General features: G+C 37.7%; 1 protein-coding gene across 4 annotated transcripts in view; it reads left to right on the top strand.

Moving 5' to 3' along the window:
• WDFY3 (WD repeat and FYVE domain containing 3) overlaps positions 1-18,089 on the top strand; it is a 145,969-nt gene that overhangs the window by 70,897 nt on the left and 56,983 nt on the right. For all 4 annotated transcript variants that reach the window (XM_079306951.1, XM_079306950.1, XM_079306949.1 and 1 more), the window contains exons 9-13: positions 1,184-1,350; positions 3,868-4,335; positions 5,684-5,782; positions 8,543-8,736; positions 10,879-11,336. In XM_079306951.1, the coding sequence (XP_079163077.1) occupies positions 1,184-1,350; positions 3,868-4,335; positions 5,684-5,782; positions 8,543-8,736; positions 10,879-11,336 (1,386 nt within the window). The remainder of the gene's footprint in view (positions 1-1,183; positions 1,351-3,867; positions 4,336-5,683; positions 5,783-8,542; positions 8,737-10,878; positions 11,337-18,089) is intronic.

Genomic DNA, 18,089 nt, shown 5'->3' with positions numbered 1-18,089 from the left:
TTTCTTCCTGAGGTGGTTTTCTAGAAGAAAATAGTTCCTTTCAAAAAACAGTGGTCTTGAATTAGCCCATGTATTGGTCAGTGATGGTTCACATAAATGTATTCTCCCTGTTTTGGCTCAAACTTGCCAAAGAGATTTGTTTCGTTCTGGGGCACTTTTGTGAAGATAACTGGCATGTTAGGGTAGGAAATCTGGGCACTGGGTCTCAAGTGCAGAGAGGAAAGGCTTTGGAGCTGGCAAAGCAGAAGGATGTGTGAAGAATGTGGCTCAGTAAGAAATTGCAGATCTTTTGAGGGCTAGAGGAGCACTTTGATAATTTCACCTGGGTGATGTGAAAGGGCAGGGCATGTGGAGGATTAGTAGAATGATAATAGGTGAGGTCAGTGCTTCCATAGTGACTGTTTTGTTTGAAGGAGGTTCCTTCCTCAGCCTTGTTTGACTGAGAAGAGGGAGGATGCAGAATGAGCTGCTTGTAAAGGGCTCCCACAATCACATGGAGGCAAGAAGCAAAACAGAGCTTGCACTGCCTGAGTGATAGAAGAATGTGATCCCCAGTTCACTCCTGAGATCAGAGCTAGTAAATTGAACATGGTTTTATTTGTAGTGAACTAGAAATGAGGATGGTTTTATGATTCAGAGTAAGTTTTTAGGGTTTGGTCTGATGGTGTTCCTGCCAGTAAACAATGGCTGGAATGGGATCTTAACATTTCTGTTCTCTTGTGTTCAAAGGTGGTAAGAGTTTGTAGTTCTGAGGGTGCTTCATCCCATGCTTCTAAGTGCTAGGCCTTTACAAGATAACATTTCATTAGCACAAAATATTCACTCTCAAAGTGGCAGATGTAATTTAGCAAGTTAATTACAGATCTATTTAATTACAGACTATCCATGTGCTTTCCTATAGAGTATCTTCATGTCTGTGAGAGAATTTTTAATGTAATGTTCATGTCTCTTGGTTTTTAGCAAGAAGAGATTTTTGAGGTGAATTCCTATGGCAAGAACTGCTTGCTCTTATAAGTCCAATGTTTGACTAACCTAATGGAATGACATATGAACATGGAAAATACTGCAGGAATAAGGCAGTAAAACTGGTCTCTAAACTGATAGAATAAAACAGATCTTACTAAAGTGATTTGAGTTCAGATAAACTAGAGCTGCTAACTTGATCCTGTTGTATTTTCTTTAGATTAGAACAGGCAAAAGAAGCTGAATCTAAAGATGCTTTGAAGGATTTAGTTAATTTGATAACTTCCTTAACAACATACGGTGTCAATGAATTAAAGCCAGCTGGTGTTACCACTGGAGTACCTTTCCTGCTACCTGGATTTGCAGTCCCACAGCCTGCAGGCAAAGGTGAGTCTGCTTTCTTTCTCATTCTGTTTGCTTTTTTGTTTTCTAAATGCAAATGACAAGATACAGACCAGCTGTGTATTGCAAAAACCCTTTGCAATCAAGTCTAGGTTCTTTATCTATGATTGTATATCAAATACTCAGTTATTTTTGGTCTCAAAGACTATTTTGGGGTTGGTACCCAAATAAGAAAGCTTAGGGCTTTTGTCTTTGAGAACAAGTCCAGCCTCTTCACTGCAAAGCTGACAGTTTTCTACATGGAGATTTGAAGAGATTATCTTATTGGAGAGATGCACTGATTTGATTTATGGTGTTTTAAGCTGCTCTTACTAAAATGATATGAAAGGCTGATGTGCTGAGTTGATTTTTTTTTTTTTCCCTGCAATCCTTCCCCCACCCCAGTTTGCTTTCTTTAGCTTTTGTCTGCTCAGGCAAATGTAACTTGTGTGCTGAAATCTGTTATTTCATCACCAGTGTGATGAGAATGATAAAATCTGTGGTGAGCTTGAAACCACAGTCAGTTCTGATTTGGAGATAAGGTTGAGAAAGTCTTAAGGGAGAAAGGGTTGTGTAAAAATAAACCTGTTTCATATCCTCTGCATAAACTTAAAGTTCAGGTTAGTCTTAGATGTAAGGAGTTTAATAGTGACTATGGAGCTAGTTTGTTGAACTTTGAGATATACCATTGCACAAGAAAAGTTTGTTATAGGAATGCATTTATAAATTTATAGACTAACAAATATACATCCTGTGTTTTGTGGACAGTAAGTTCCTTTCTCTGGTATGGAGAGAGTTCATTGTTCTTAGGAATTGTTTTACTTTTGCACTAAATAGAGAAAGAAAGTCAACACTCAGAGTTTAATTTCTCCATTTTTGATAGTAGTATTATTTTTTTAGGCTAATCAGCTTTTCTCTTACAATATTGTGAGAGAACCATGGTCTGTTGCAATCTACAAAAGAGTTTTTTAGTTTTGTGGTATTTTTCAGGATCTCTCTGTTCCTTTTACCTGCTTTTCATAATGTTGGCAAATTGTCTTTCTATGAAGACTGTGTTTTCTCAATTTACTCATTTCCTCAATTACTTCTATTTAAATCCTTTTAGTTCTTGAACTCTGAAGAGCTGGGTAAAATTTGATTTCTTCAGGGATTATTCTCCTAATAATCAAAAATAATTTATTAATCTGCTTGATTGCCTGGAACAACCATTGATACTAAGTTAGAATAGAAATAGTTGTGTCACTACCATGTTCCTGTCACATTTACTAAGCTCTAAATCCCCTCATTTGAACATTTTTCATAGCAAAGAAAGCAGGTAAAGAAGTCCTTTTAGGAGCAACTGAGTGTGATTCATAATGTAACTAATATTCTTCCAGATGTGAAATTGTTCTATATTCATTTACAAGGAAATTTTCTCTTGCCTTCTGGAGAAATACTGATGTTGAAGGTGGGGAGGTCAGGCATACAGATAATTGAATTTACTCTTCAGTTGGACAATTTAAGTTTTAAACTGAAGTTTTTAGTTTACAAATCCAAAGAGGGTAGTGTGCCATAGAGAATATGTAATAGATAAGAATTTTTTGTTTAGGAAAGGGTTTTCAAATGAAAAAAAATTTTTTAAAACATCCTAAATGCTTTTTTGGATTGTCTTTAAAGTTCTCACTCTTGATTCTTTTTGTTAGTTAGTTTTTACTTTTAGTTGTTTTCTACATTGTGGCATTTGTCCATTTACTCCTGCAGAAGTTTAAAAATCTGAATTTAAGGCTTCTTTTGAGTAGAATAATAATTATACCTACCCATAGAAAATTCTGGGGAGCATTCAGAAGTGATGCATCTCTTTTGCTGAGTGAATGAGATTTTAATCAACTTGAAGGTACTTACAAGAAATGTGATGAGCTTTAAAGATGTGAGATGTTTGTGTGCTAATATTAGAGCTACTTTATGCTCTACAACTCTTCCCCTGTGTTTTAATTCCTTAATTGTTAATGATACTGGACCCTGCCAAAGCTTTTTTATTCCCAGCTGCAAGGGTTGTGTTCTGCATTAGGGAATAAAGGATGGCTATAATGTATATATGATATAGTATATGTATAGATAGATAGCTATAATATATCACTGTTGCTATTGTGAGTTCTCCTATGGCCTGGATCCATGATGGGCAGGCTTTGTTTGTCTCTAGGACTGTATCTCACATATGTTTTAACTCAAAATCAGTGTACTTATCCATTTTAAAGAAATTATCTTTCATCAGCATCTCTAGCTGCTTACATAAACTCTTACTATCAAAGCCATCTTAAAGAATAGTAGGTTGTGGAATTTGTGTGTAAGTGGTGATGCAGAGGCTTTTTTTAAGTTAGTTTTAATGATTTTTTTTTTTAAATAAAGGTGATACGGTACACTGTTATTTTTATTCCCACTTATTAAAATGCATGGATCATTATTAAAAAGTGTTTTCATTGTTTACGATGATTAAGAACTTTCTCTTTCCTTTTTCCTCCCATCCCACTTTGTTTCCTGATTTAGGTCATAGTGTGAGGAATATTCAAGCATTTTCTGTCCTCCAGAATGCATTTTTGAGAGCAAAAACCAACTATCTAGCACAAATCATCCTTGATGCCATCACGAATATTTATATGGCGGACAATGCCAACTACTTCATTTTGGAATCGCAGCACACATTGTCTCAGTTTGCAGAGAAAATTCCTAGACTTCCAGAAGTGCAGACCAAATACTTTGAGATGCTGGAATTGGTTGTCTTCAGCTTGAATTACATACCCTGTAAAGAACTGATCAGTGTGAGCATCCTTTTAAAATCCAGCACTTCTTTTCAGTGTAGCATCATTGCCATGAAGACACTCCTGAAGTTCACCCGTCACGACTACATCTTTAAGGATGTCTTCAGGGAAGTGGGGCTTCTGGAGGTGATGGTAAATCTTCTTCATAAATATGCAGCCCTTTTGAAAGATCCCACTCAGGCACTGAATGATCAAGGTAGTGTGTCCATTTCTTTTTCTAATACTTGTTTTTTTGGCTGGAAATCATGGAGTCGAGCACTTAGGAGAAATGAGAGTGTGAACATATGTACCTCAAGGGCTGAATTCTGCTGAGGACTGCTGTGCCATCTTGAAAACTCATTGGAATTGCTTCTCTCAATTTCTTGAGAGAAGCTCAAGGCTAACTTTAATGAATGATGCTGTATGAATGCAAAGTAATAGGAGCTCATATTTTCCTTTTTAAGTAGTTTTTTGAATTTTTTTTAATGTACTGATTCAATATTTGTTACTTAACATGAAAAAAAGTAAAGGAGCACTGCATAGTATCAATGTTCTTCCTAGTTTTAAAGGTACTTTGTACCTTTGTGCTTAGCCTCAACATTGAAAAAAATACTATAGGGTGCTTATCTGAGCTCTGAATAGGAGACTTTTTTATTACAAGCTGAGTCTACATTTTTTAAAGCATTAAAAAAAATAATAAATATCAGTTATCTCTAGACTGGAGCACCCCAGATAACCTGCAAAGCAGGTTCTGCCATGTGCCATAGGAGCATACACACACACATACAAAACCAATTTTTTTTTTTTTTACCTTCTTCATTCAAACTGCAATCGAGCTTGTATGCCTCAGTGGCATTTAATTTTTAACCATAACTGCTGGATGTTTCACCTGGGTTTAATTGTGTGAAGCTTCATTAATGAGTGACAGCTCTAGGTTAGTTAGAAATCTTTGTTCCCCTCAACTCCATTGAAAAACACATCAGTTCTCATGTTCCTGTAAATAAATGGATGAAACTCATCTAAGCAAGGTGCTCCCTGGGTGCACATGTCCTTGTGTTGGGGTTTACTTTTTATTTATTTTCAAATAAGCAAAACCCCACTGTTGTTTTCTGGAGTGTTACTCAGTACTATGCCACTTGCAGTATTAGTCTGTTACACCTGTTCAGCAATGAGCACATTTGCTGTAATTATGTCAGTGGAGTTTTGTGGGTTTTGTGGAATTTTTCTTTTCAAGTACTGAAAACTGAACAAGAACATTGCAGTTATTCTTCAGCTGGTGTAGTTTTGTGGCTTGAAGAAACAATAGCTGCAATGTGAGGCACTCACAGTGCTCTAAAACTTCTGTTTAAATTCTTGTCTTTATAAAATTTATTTTTCATATGATTCAGAGTTAAGCTTTCCCAGGAATGCATGTGTAGACTAAATCTTAACTTACTTTGGAAAATGGTAGGACTGCATGCTCTCTGAGGAAGCAAAGAAAATAAGAGTGTTGGTGGAAAGTGTCAAGCAGCATCTTTGAAAAGAGTGATATTTTCTATGACTTTAACTTCTGAAATTTTTTGTAGTGGATTCAAGAAACAGTTCATTTGAGGACCAAAAGCAGCTGGCTTTATTGGTTATGGAGACCCTGACAGTACTACTACAAGGATCAAACACAAATGCAGGTGAGTAAAAAGATTGTTGTCAAGGTATGTATAAAAAAGTGACTCAGAAAATCATGTCTTGACTTTCTATCTCCAGGCCAATATTCAAATACACTGAAATGCACTTTCTCTCTGACCAAGTTTTCCCAGCAAGGAGAATAGACAGCATAACCTAGAGTGCATAAAATAAAGGAGAACAAGATAGTGTTTAACTTAAATTTCTTTGGTATTGTTTACTTGGAGGCAAATACCAGACCCCATCACTTTTCAGCAGTTCTATAATAATTCATAGTAGTGCTTTGTGCATAGTAGCACTGTTTGTATATTTAAAAATTTAAGCACATAATTAGAAATGCAGTTCTGTGTTCCCAGTGTCATGTCTACTTAATGTAATGTGTTCTTTAGTTAAAGATGTCTTTTCATTTTTAAAGAGTTATTCCCATTCAGTATGTACAAACAGGGCTCTGTTACAATTGTCCTTTTTAAAACAGGCAGTTTTGTATTATGTTTCATTAAGATTTGGTGGTTTTGGAGCTGTGGTAGTGTCCACCTGCCATGTGGCAAATCCTGGCTGCTGTTAGATGGCATTCCTGACCTCACCTAGGAAACATCAATCAGCCATCAGAACCTCCTTGCTGCTTCTCAGGACTGATTTAATCTCTGAATATGCACTGCAGAAACAACAGCAGGGAGTGTAAAAGACATCAATACTTTGGGATGATGCCACCGATGATGTTTCTGAGGAATTTTGGAGAGTTCAAGAGCCTAATTTCATCAGGAAAACTCCCAGTTCAGGAGTAGGAGAGAGCATACAGAGGAGCTGAGAAACTGTTTCTCATACAGTTTGGCTGCTGTCTGTACTGGTGTGTGAGCTCAGTGGCACTGTGTCCAGAGGCCAGCCAGAGATTATAAGTCATCACAGAAGCATAAGTAGACACAGCCTTGAAGTGGTTCATAACACGTTCTGTGCTTGTTTTCTGGTCTTAAAGCAGTGTCTGATAAGCTTTCCTCATTATTCCATAACTGCTATCTACATTTCAACAGGAAATTTGGGTGTCCAGACCCACACAGGTTCACCAGATAGTTGAGAACCTACACTGAGAGTGGGAGAAATATAAAATGTTACCCCAGTCTCTGTGAAAACCTGACCACAGAGGAAATGGGCTTTATCTGTGAAGAGGTGCAACAAACTCACTTGTCTCCAGGTCTGAGGTTTCTCCTTTTCTCTGTGATCCAAGACATCAGAGAAAGCAGGAGGCACAAAATGGATAGTGGGATTGATGTTTTTGTGTGTATATATATATATATATATCTGTTAGAGTGAATCAACATGTTAATCCTGAACTTGGTCATTTAAACTGCTCTTTGAGTTTATGATCACATGGAAAATGATGCCTTGTGATGCAGCATTGATCCATTGTCCCAGTCAGTTTTCATCTTCAGTCATTAACATAGGGCAATGTTCTAGGTGCTGACTCTGTACTAAACACACATTATATATGCCATATATATTCTGCTTTGGGGGTTGTTTTCAGAATCAAGTTTCATATAATTGTAAGTTACTGCAGTAGCCAGTAAACTTGAAGACCATTGTTTGGCTTAAGCTTAATCTCTACAGAGATAGGTCTTGCCACAAAAAAATCTTCTGCAGAGCCTTACAAATCATGTGGATAGACTGAACCACTTCTCAACATGTCCAGAAATAGCCCAGTTATATTTTCAGTTTACATTGCATTTAGTTCATTGCTAAATGCAAGATAAACCAGAAAAGTATATGGTCATCACAAAACATGGAAGGCTTGTTACATTTTTTGTTTCAGCCTGAGACTCTTTGATCTTTAGCATGAAAAGAGTAACTGCAGTTGGAATAACAGAATTATTGAGGAAATTCTTAGAACTGACCTCCATCCTTGTACTCAATGGCTTTAGTGAAAAATTTTGTCAGAAGGCATTGAAGTTCTATTTTTGTGTTAGGGGAGGAAAAATAATAGTAAATCATACACATCCATAGAGCTAAAACTCCATCCTTCATTCTTGTCTTGATTTGAAAGACAGATGTCTGCTAAGAAAGGCAGGACCCCCTCTTTGAAATAGAAAGTGTAAATCCCCTCCCTCTAAATTAGTATAATTTTGGAAGGGGTTCTCAGGCAAAGATATGGGAATAGGAATGACAGTTTTTTACTAGGAAAATTAAAATAGAAATACAGTATTACAAAAGAAAAAACAAGCCCAAAACACTGACAGAGTCAGAATACAACCTGACACCCTGTCAGTCAGGGTGTTGGTAGCAGAACCATTAAATGGTGGCTGCAGTCCTCCTGGAGAGACAGATGTGTTTCAATGCTCCTGTAGAAGGGTGCAGTTTTCCTCTGAAGATCCAGTGATGATGTGGAAAGGTCCATTTTTCCTCTGGAATCCAGTGGAATGAAGGCTGCTCTGATGTTCCAAATCTCAGTTTTTATCTTGGTAGGAAAGGCTTGGCTCCTCCCCCTGGCTGGAGTATCTCCCCAGTGGGATGATGTAATTTTATCAGTCATACAGTGGGACTCAATGGCCCATTAACAGAGGATATCTCCCTGGAGGAGGGATGGGTTGTGGAAAAGATAAAGAACACAGAGATGGTGATAGAATACATACTTTTGGTCACATCCTGTATTGCAACCCAAGACGATTCTTTAGAAATGAAGATAAACACCTTTGGTGTTTTGTTGTCATTATTTGCCACTGGTTATATTTTGCTGGCTCCTAAAGCTCTTACCCTGCTGCCCTCTTTCCAACTAGGCATCTTCAGGGAGTTTGGTGGTGCCAGGTGTGTGCACAACATCGTCAAGTACCCGCAGTGCCGGCAGCACGCGCTGATGATCATCCAGCAGCTGGTGCTGTCACCCAGCGGGGAGGACGACATGGGCACCCTGCTGGGGCTCATGCACTCGGCCCCTCCCACGGAGCTGCAGCTCAAAACTGACATCCTCAGGGTAGGTGGAGCCTCTTCTTCAGCTCTCTTGCTCCTGAGGTGTGGTTCATAGAGAAAACACTGAGAAGGATTGAGCTGAATTGGATAAGTGGTGTTCAGCTGCTGTATATAGATTATTATAGAGTTGAAATACATATATTTGATCCATGATTTTTGCTTTCTACTATCTATCCATGGTACTCTTCAGTATTGGAGATGTAGGCTAGGGAATATGTTTTTAGCATCATCACTTTTGTGCATAAATAATTAAGTTCTGCTAATATGATAATTTTGGTATTATAGTAATGATATAGTTTGATATTATAAGTTATGGTAATTTTTCCTGTTGGGGTCTTATTCAGTTAAAAATAATGGAAATATGTATTGGGGAAAAAAGCAAGCAACATACATTTATTTTCAGCGCTGGCTTGCATTTTTCTGTGGCATCTTATTCTACCAATTTGTATCTATGAATGGTGAAATAATTAATATGATTGCAAATTATAATGATCACAATAGAAGATAAATCTGAAGGACTTGCTTGCTTAAGCAAAATAGTTGAATAGTAAGAAAATAAGTCTGGGAGTAGAGCAAGAAGCAAGAGAACTGTTTTCTGTTGTGTTAGGTGTTTTGTTTATTAATCTAGACCCACAATTTCTTCTCAGAGAAACCTAATGTTATTTTTTAAAGTGACAAAATACTGATTTATTTTGGGGAAGAAAAACTGAATCAAATTGTAGAAAGCAAATGAGACTTAATGGAGGGAACTCAGGCATCTAGGTTTATCTCTGTTCAAAGGAGCTGTAGTATTTCTCTGGCAGATGAACAGCTTCATATTATTCTGAAAGACAGAAAGAAAAGCTAGTAATAAAATTATTCATTTACTGTGTAATGTTTATGAAGGTCTTCAGTAATTTTTTAGCATGTGTTATTTACCATACTTAAGGGGAGAGAAAAGATATTGCAGTTCCCGAGAGGATTTAACAGAAAATCAGGGTTTCTGTCTTTCCCTTGACCTGTTGTACTTGTCTTTCATTGGTGCTGTTCTCAGAAGTTTTGGTTATGGAACTGACAGCCCAGAACAGTGTGGTGATGTGTCTCTTACTGTTTGTTCAAGTTTGTCAGGAAAGGATATACTGCCTTCAGAGGAATGACAGTCCTGCTATTTCACTGTCCATCTTCTGAGTGCTTAAAAAAGCAGCCTGATTCTGAAGAAGTAAACTTTTGGTCATGGAAAATTCCCTCTGGCCTATTTTTCTGTATCAGCAACGTTTTTCTGGTTTTTATTATTTCTGCAAGGAGATCTTTTTTCTTCTATGTTTTATATTCACATGTGAAACTTCCCATGACAGGTGTTTTTTGTTTGTTTTTTGTCTGAGTGGAGAGGCTTCTCCAGCCCCAGATTTCACAGATAATGAGTATTACTCTCTAGTACCTAAATTCATGTATTTTCTGCTGTTTATACCATGGTTTTATATTTATCTATTCAGCAAGTAAGGTTTTATCCACTTTTGTTTCTCTCTATGGCTTATTTTTTGAAAGAAACTCTTAAAATATAGTCTCAGTATCAATTCAGAGATTTATAGAGGAAAGCTAAAAATAAGTGGGCTCATTTGGCTAATTTTTACTGCCTGAATTTACTGAGTTATTACATTTGAATGCCATTGTAACTTCATAGCTGCCAGGTGCTTCTGCATTGTTGATTTCCAGCAGACTGTTAGGATACTCCAAGGTTTAGATTTCTCATTGCTGCAAGAAGTCATTTGCTCATGTTTGAAATTGTGAAGTGGGGTGGCAGAGAGGATTCTTTTCTAACAGAGATAGTCTCCATCTTGTCACCAAGAGAATTACCTGGCAATTTTGGGTTCCATTCTGGGCTTGGTCAGGTCTTTTCTGTTGGAACGTAATTTCTTATTTCTAAATGGAGGCAATGTTCTACTTTTCCCCCTACTCTTTTTCTTTATTTTGTGAACTTTTGAGTATGCAAATTTTTGTAGTACAAAGCTGATCTTCAGAGACTTCAGGCATTACAAATGACACAAGGATTTTGCTAGCACAACCATGTTTCGTGAACACGGTTCACAACCTTTTTCCAAGCTGTTTGCAATGCTGCTGTTTGTTGCTGCTGTTGTTTCCCTGTTTTGATTGTTTGTTTTGTCCACAGGCTCTCCTCTTGGTGCTGAGAGAGAGTCACCGCACAAGAACCGTTTTTAGGAAAGTCGGTGGATTTGTGTACGTCACATCTTTACTGGTTGCCATGGAAAGATCTTTATGCTCACCACCTAAGAATGGCTGGGAAAAAGTAAACCAGAACCAAGTGTTTGAGCTGCTTCACACTGTGTTCTGCACATTGACTGCAGCAATGCGCTACGAGCCAGCCAACTCTCACTTCTTCAAGACAGAGATCCAGTATGAAAAACTGGCAGATGCTGTTCGATTGCTTGGCTGCTTCTCAGACTTGAGGAAAATAAGTCCCTTGAATGTCTTCCCTTCAAATACACAACTGTTCCAGAGACTTTTGGATGATGACCTAATATCCCTGGATTCTGTGTCACCTACTCTAAGACACTGCAGCAAACTTTTTATTTACCTCTACAAGGTAGCAACAGATTCTTTTGACAGGTATGAACTTTGCTTTTTTTTCATCTTCTCTGCCTGCCCTACGCCAGTGTTCCCAAAATAATTCTCTTCACATATCTTCATTGCAAGCTTTAGTATTTCCATTTTAATTTATTTCTTTCTTCCTCCACTCCACTGAAAGAAGGATAAAGTGCCAACATCTGACCAAATAATGACTTAACTTGCTGGTGTTCTCCAGGGTGTGCAGTGGATGTTTTTATTGTGGCAGCATTAAGATAGAGATATCAGTTCCTGGTTATATTTAAAGTGTTGGAGCAACCTGTTGGCTGACAGGTTGCATTATCATCATTAGAACTACTAGATTTTTATCCTTTTATTAAGTGAAATGAATATTTGTTTGTTGAATGTCATAACTTCATGTTTCATTTGATATGGAGCTCTAAAGTAAGTAACTAAATAATACCATTATTAACTTAGAGAATTTGTATCGTTTGGGTTGGAAAATACTCTTAAGATCAGGTCTTACTGTAAATTTGGCACTACCAAGTCAACCACTACACCAGGCCCTTGAGTGCCACATCTACACACCTTTTAAAGACCCCCAGGGATGATGACTCAGCTGCATCTGAGGGCAGCCTGTTCCAGTGCTTGAAAGCCCTTTGGTGAATTTTTTTTTCCAAATATCAAATCTAAACTTCCCCTAGTTTAACTTGAGGCCATTTCCTCTTGCCTTTTGGCTAGTTATTTGGGAGAAGAGATGGACACCTTACTGCTATGACCATCTCTCAAGTAGTTTTAGAGATTGTCATGACCTTCCCTGTGCCTCCTTTTCTCCATGCTAGCACATAAGACTCATGTCTTCTTTTACATGGGTTTGCTTGTTCTTTAAAGTTCTAGGTAGTCTGTAAATTACTGGGTTTTTTTAAATTTCACTAGGAGACACTCCCAGTGTTAAAGTAGAATTTAAATTATGCTAAGACTCAAAATTAACAGAAATGTGTCTTAAAGATGGTTCAAAATTGCAACAAAACTTTGTGAAGTATGTATTGAAGATTAGCTTGTCTTAAAGTAGTTTTTGCCCACAGTTTAATGTACAAAACATGAAACACAGACCTAAGCTTTGCATCTGGGACCTTGAAGCTATTTATTCCCCAGCCTTTGAATGCATGTGACCCTGTTCTAATAAGATGGGCCATCTTGCCCCTAAAGCAGTAGATCTTAATGCTTTTCTCTTCTGTAAAGAAAATTTAAAAACCTAAGAAACAAAAAAAACTATTCTAACATACACACACACTCACCAGAAAGCTAGCTTTGGAAATCAGTTTATTTGATCTCATTTTAAAGCATTACTAAAGCATTCAGGTAGCAGGAGGACAATTTCTCTTAAGAATGTGTTACTTGTGACACTGGCTAACAGCAGAAAATGAGGAAACAATGGGGTAAGTAAATCCCATGGTGGTGTTGCATAAGATACCTCACCAAGTTCCTTTTTTTTGGCTGTTATTTTTAGTGTTTATTTCCTTCTTTAAATTTTCTGTTCATTCATTATTGAATTTATATTGACTTTATTTCTTACCCCTGTTTCTTATACCTAATTTACTGAAGCTTTATTTCCTCCTCTGAATTTCTGCTGTTGGACATTGAACAGTTCTGATGTTCTGCTTTGCTGGTATCAGTAAATCTCAGCAGAGCAGTGAACAAGCACTGCAGAGTCACACCACCAGACCTGTGCACTCTTTTCATGTCTGTGTGTTCACCTGTTTGTCCTTTGTCATCGTGTTGTTTCTGAAGGATGGATCCGAGTAACGATTTTATCGGTGCTTTTGTAAAACTAACAAGCTTATGGGCTCTGGTTTCTTCTCTAACCTCTCTGTCCTACCCCTGTCTGTTTTGTCTGTAGTCATGCAGAACAGATCCCTCCTTGCCTGACAAATGAGACTTCTCTCCCCTCTCCTTGGGGTACGCCAGCTTTGTCCAGGAAAAGGTACCGACCCTTCAAAGAGAAGCTGATCTCGTTTCCAATTTTTCTCTCTTGCTGTTGTGTTTCTTAGTTTTGGTGGGGAGGGATGTTTCTCTTAAGCTTCTGTTCTGAGAAGTGCATTTTCACCTGTGTGTTTACTGGCTAAAAAAATGTAAAGGCATGTTTGATAGTAAATCCTAGGCAGTGATGAGATCAGAGACATCTCCAGATTCCCATAGCACTTAAAGTTAGGCTCGTGTTTCAAAACCAAGTGAATTCTAGTATAAGAAATGATCTAAGGGAGGTGTATATGACACTCTGAGGAGCAGTTCAAAGACATTCAGGCTATGCTAGTAGATCATTGAATACAGCAGGATTTCTTTTTTCCTGACTAATTTTTCAAGAAAGCTTACTTTTGGTGGAAGGTGAATAGCTTTAAAGGTGCTCATTTGTTAGTAATTGCAGAGAATAAAAAGTAAAGAATGAACCTGTCAGTACTTGACTATGAAATGATGTAGAGACATGCTGAATTAAAAGCTTTGGAAAGAAGGCACAAATGGCTCAATTTAGAAATCCAAGCACTCACTTTCACTCCTAAGCTACAGGCTTTTTTTATGCATCTTAATGTGTCTGGTAGATTTTAATTTTTTTTTTTTTAAAAAGCAAAGGTTACTGTCTGAATGGTATTACTTACAGGATTGTGCCAGTGCCAAAAAAAATTTCCTGGAGTCCCCAGGGAATGGAGCAAGCCTTCACTACAGATGCAGGTTAGACAGAGTTTGCCTTTGAAAGCTAAAAAGGCATTTAAAAGATACAGGGTTATCTGAGATGCAGGTACCATAATGTAGAAAATACATCATTTATACTGCTTAAGATATGCCATCAAGCTTCATGGTTGGAATGTAAAATATTTTGTAAAGGAATACAAGCAAAGATGCTTTTAGAAACTGGTTTGAAAGGAATGTTAGTGCTAAAGCAGGTTAGTAAAGAGATCCTTTTTTCTTTGCTGAGTGATGTTACCCAAGTCATTCCTGGCTATTCTACAGGAAGTGGCTTGGACAAAGGCACCTTCCCAGTAACCCAGAACCTCTTAGATTCTCTTTGCCTTTCGTTATTAACACTGAGGCATTTAAGAACATTATAGTTTAGAGAGAAAGACCTTAGCTGCCAAAGTCTTTACCCTGTCATTGACTCTGAAGAAACATAAGAAAACAGTGTTTCTTGTGGAGGCTCTTAGCAGCTTCAGCCCTGCATTAACCCCAAGTGTTGCAGATTGCCCTTCCCTTTGCTACATTTTGCTGTTCTCCCAGGTGTAGCTGGCAGGGTTGCTCAGGCTCCCTGAATTACTCAAACACACAGATATGCAAAGGCTTGCAGCAGAACACAAGCAGTGCCTGCCAAACAGGAGCTGATTCCAGGGTGTGATGAACAAGAATGCCAGATGGTTGGCTGATGGCGGCCTGGAAATTAAAATATAAATATAGCTATATATGAATAGATACATTAGGCTTCCCTCTGGGCTTTTTTTGTAGCACTGAAAATGCAAGTAGTTGCTTGAAAACCCGAGGTAAAGATTGGGTAGTTTAAAAAGTCATTATCCCTGTAGGGTGCTTTCAGCAATTCAGGTAAGCTCCAGTACAGTAATGTAACTTGCTGGGGTTAAGTGCCTTTGAAATGGATTTTCACTTACTAAAAAAGGCCTTTGGGTTGTAACAAATTGTTTAAGACAAAGTAAAAATGGACAGAAAGAATGATCTTGCTTGCCTGGATGACTTTCAGATCCTTTCTGAAAAGCATGCTTTAAGTAAAAAAATAGAATTAGGCTTTCCAAAAAGTCTGTTTGAACAGCTGTCTGCTTTCTCACAGCATAATGTTTGTCATTCCTAGTGAATTCAGTGCCAGTAGCTGTGATCTTTCTGCTTTCAAAAATAAGCAGCTTGGGGTTTGTAGTCCAATATTATTTTTTTCTCCTCCTAAATGTCAGATACGGTCAGATTCTGTCAAAGTTGACTCTTCCCAGAGAAGTGTTTGCTCTTCTCTTATTGTTTTCTGTCTCCTTAGCTTTGCATCCCTGGAATCTCCCTTCTTGTTGTGACCTGGTTTTCTGCCTTTTGCCTTGTAAGACAGATGCCTGAGGGAGAGCTCTCTGTTGTTTGGCTAAAAGAGCAAGTAGACACTGTGCACAAATAATTCTTGTAAACAAAAATAGCGCAGTTCTTGTTTCTCACACAGTCTAGAACAGTTTTGGATGCACTGCTATGCTAATATTCTCTCTCAGACATGTCTGTCACTTCTCAAAGCTGTATTTCCCTGGGGAGTGCTGCCCTCCAAGTGTTCTCCTTATGGAGTAGGTGGGACTCTTGCAGCACAAGTTGGGATGGCAGTACATGGCTGTCCTCCCTCTTACCTCCAGTGCATTGTTCTTCCACACCTGTGTAACTTGAATCAGGAACTGCAGCTTTTTCATCTTTTGGTTGTTGTAAATTTTGGCAGGAATAAGCATTCTTTTTTAAGGATATTTTGCCAGGGTAAAGTAGAGAATAGAATGTAGCTTTGACTTTGCAGTATTTTTAGCCATTGTTTTAAAAGAGTTTGGATGGTGATCATTCTTGGGGAATGATATGCAGAGGGTTTTTCTACAGTAAATCTAACTTATTTCTTTCCAGATCAAAATGCTGTTGCAATTTGCATCAATACAACTAAAGTTATATTAATTATTTTTCTTCAATCATATTTTTCATTAAATGGGACAGATTAGACATATAGATGCATGTCATCTTGTGTGCATTGCCTTTATCCATTATCCTTTTCTTCTTCCTTAAAGGTGTCATATAAGAATGTAGAAGCATGGCTAAATGAATTTATTGCAAGTTCTACCCTGACCCATAGAGCTATAACATCTAATTCGTATTTTGGAAGGATTTTGTTATATCTGTTTTCTTTTTTCCTGTGTAGAGATACCTTTACAAACTTATTTTTTCCCTGTTGAGGTGATATAAGTACTCCCTATATGGAAAAACTAAAAATAGAAGTGTTTTAAAATTATATGAAAAACTTTCAATACTATATGCTTTAAGAAAATATTTTTTCCTTAGACTGCTAACAGGAAGCCTAGTTTGGGCTGTATTGCCTTTTCAGTTACATGGAATATTGTAGTCTAGGTGGTTTGAGACCAGGATCATATTTGTGTTTTTGACTCAGACTGAGCAATGTTTTTGTTATGCTCTGCATGTGCTGCCACCATGTTATAACCTCACAATTTATCTTACAAGGTGAAAGTGATAGTGCAGATCAGTGTGCTTAGAAACAAAATTTGTACTTAAAAGTAGGCAGAATGTCTTAAGGAAAGGAACTTGCACTGAGATGCTCAAGGTGACATTGGAAAGAGGCTGTTGTTTCCTCCTTCAGATGAGTAGCAGTGCATTTAGGATGCATGAGAAACAATTGCCTGTGTTCCAATTGCTGCAGTAAGTCAAGGCAGAGGCTTGAGATAACATCTCTGTGATAGTATTACCAGTTGTCACACTGTTCTTAATTCCATTTATTTTTTAAAGAGTGAAGCCTTCCTTACCTGCTAGACATTTCCATAGGTGGTGGGGCCAACAGAAAAAGTTTGGAAAATTAATGGCTTAAGGGTTTGTAAAAAAAAAAAAAAAACAAAACAAAAAAAAACTATAAAAGTTCATGTAGGGAGATCTTTTTCTTAGTGGTTGGATCAGTAGAATTGCCATATTATTTTCTGTTTCCTGTAAGCATTAGCTGAATGAGTAAAGCATCAGTAATCTAATTTTTCTTAAAAATTCTCTTTAGAACAATACTCTTGGGTTGTTCAAGTGCCAAGTTTTTGCTGATCTGCCATAAAGCTTTTCAGTAGGAACCTTTTTATTGGAACATTATTTATTGAACCTGGTTTCCAGCCAGCACAAGAAGATTGTGCTGTGCTTCCTGTTGTCCTTAGGCTGAACAATCCAATGTCTCAGCCTTCCCCTACAGATGTGTTTTTTGCTGGGGGATTGGGCTTGGTGGCTGTGTTTAGGGCAGAATTGTGTTTGCAGCCTTCCTCATCTCCCATCTGTGTCCTGTTTTTCCCAGGAGAAAGAGATTACCTTGTTGGAGGTGGCTAAAGGGTGAGGCACAGTGAGTCTCTAAGTCTTAACTTGTGTTAGGGTCATGGTTTGAGTAAATTTCTGTCACTGAGAACAGAAGAGAGGAAATATCTCTTTTAACTGATTTGATAAGAAGAAACCCTTCCTGTTTTAATGTGTTCAATTGTGAAACAAAAGACAGGATGTGATCATTTTTTACACACTGTATTCTATTTCTTCTTCCAAATAAGCATATAGGATAAATACTATGGCCTATGGGTGATTTGGGTTGGGGTTTTTCTGGGTTTGTGGGTTTTTTCTTGTGGGGGCTTCTTGTGTGTTTTGGTTTTCTTTTTTTGTGATGAGCATGAATCTTTTAATCTCACCTTTGCTTCTAAAGCACTATCTTGAAAGCATATGTTCTGTAAGCTGCTCATGCTGTTTGTGTGTTGAAACCCTTGCTGTAAGAAGAGTGGCATCTCCAAGAGTTTCACTGAAGATCGTGTCTGCATTTCTCAGGACAAGTGGTTGCTTCTAAGTCAGTGTGTCAAATCCCCTTTTCCCTGGATCACACTAAAGCATCTTAATGTAAAACCAAATAGCTGTAGCAGTTTTGGAAGGACTGAGAACATGCAGATTGCTGGCATGAGTGAACAGAGACCACCCTTCTATGCCCCTAGGAATGTGTGATAGCACATTTCATAATCAGTTGTAAATGAAAAGCAAGTGGGGACATATATCCCAAGAGCA

This window comes from Erithacus rubecula, assembly GCF_903797595.1.
Source record: "Erithacus rubecula genome assembly, chromosome: 5".
In the NCBI taxonomy this organism is placed as follows: domain Eukaryota; kingdom Metazoa; phylum Chordata; class Aves; order Passeriformes; family Muscicapidae; genus Erithacus; species Erithacus rubecula.
Note: the sequence above shows the minus strand (reverse complement) of the source record. Positions and strands in the feature narration are given on the sequence as shown.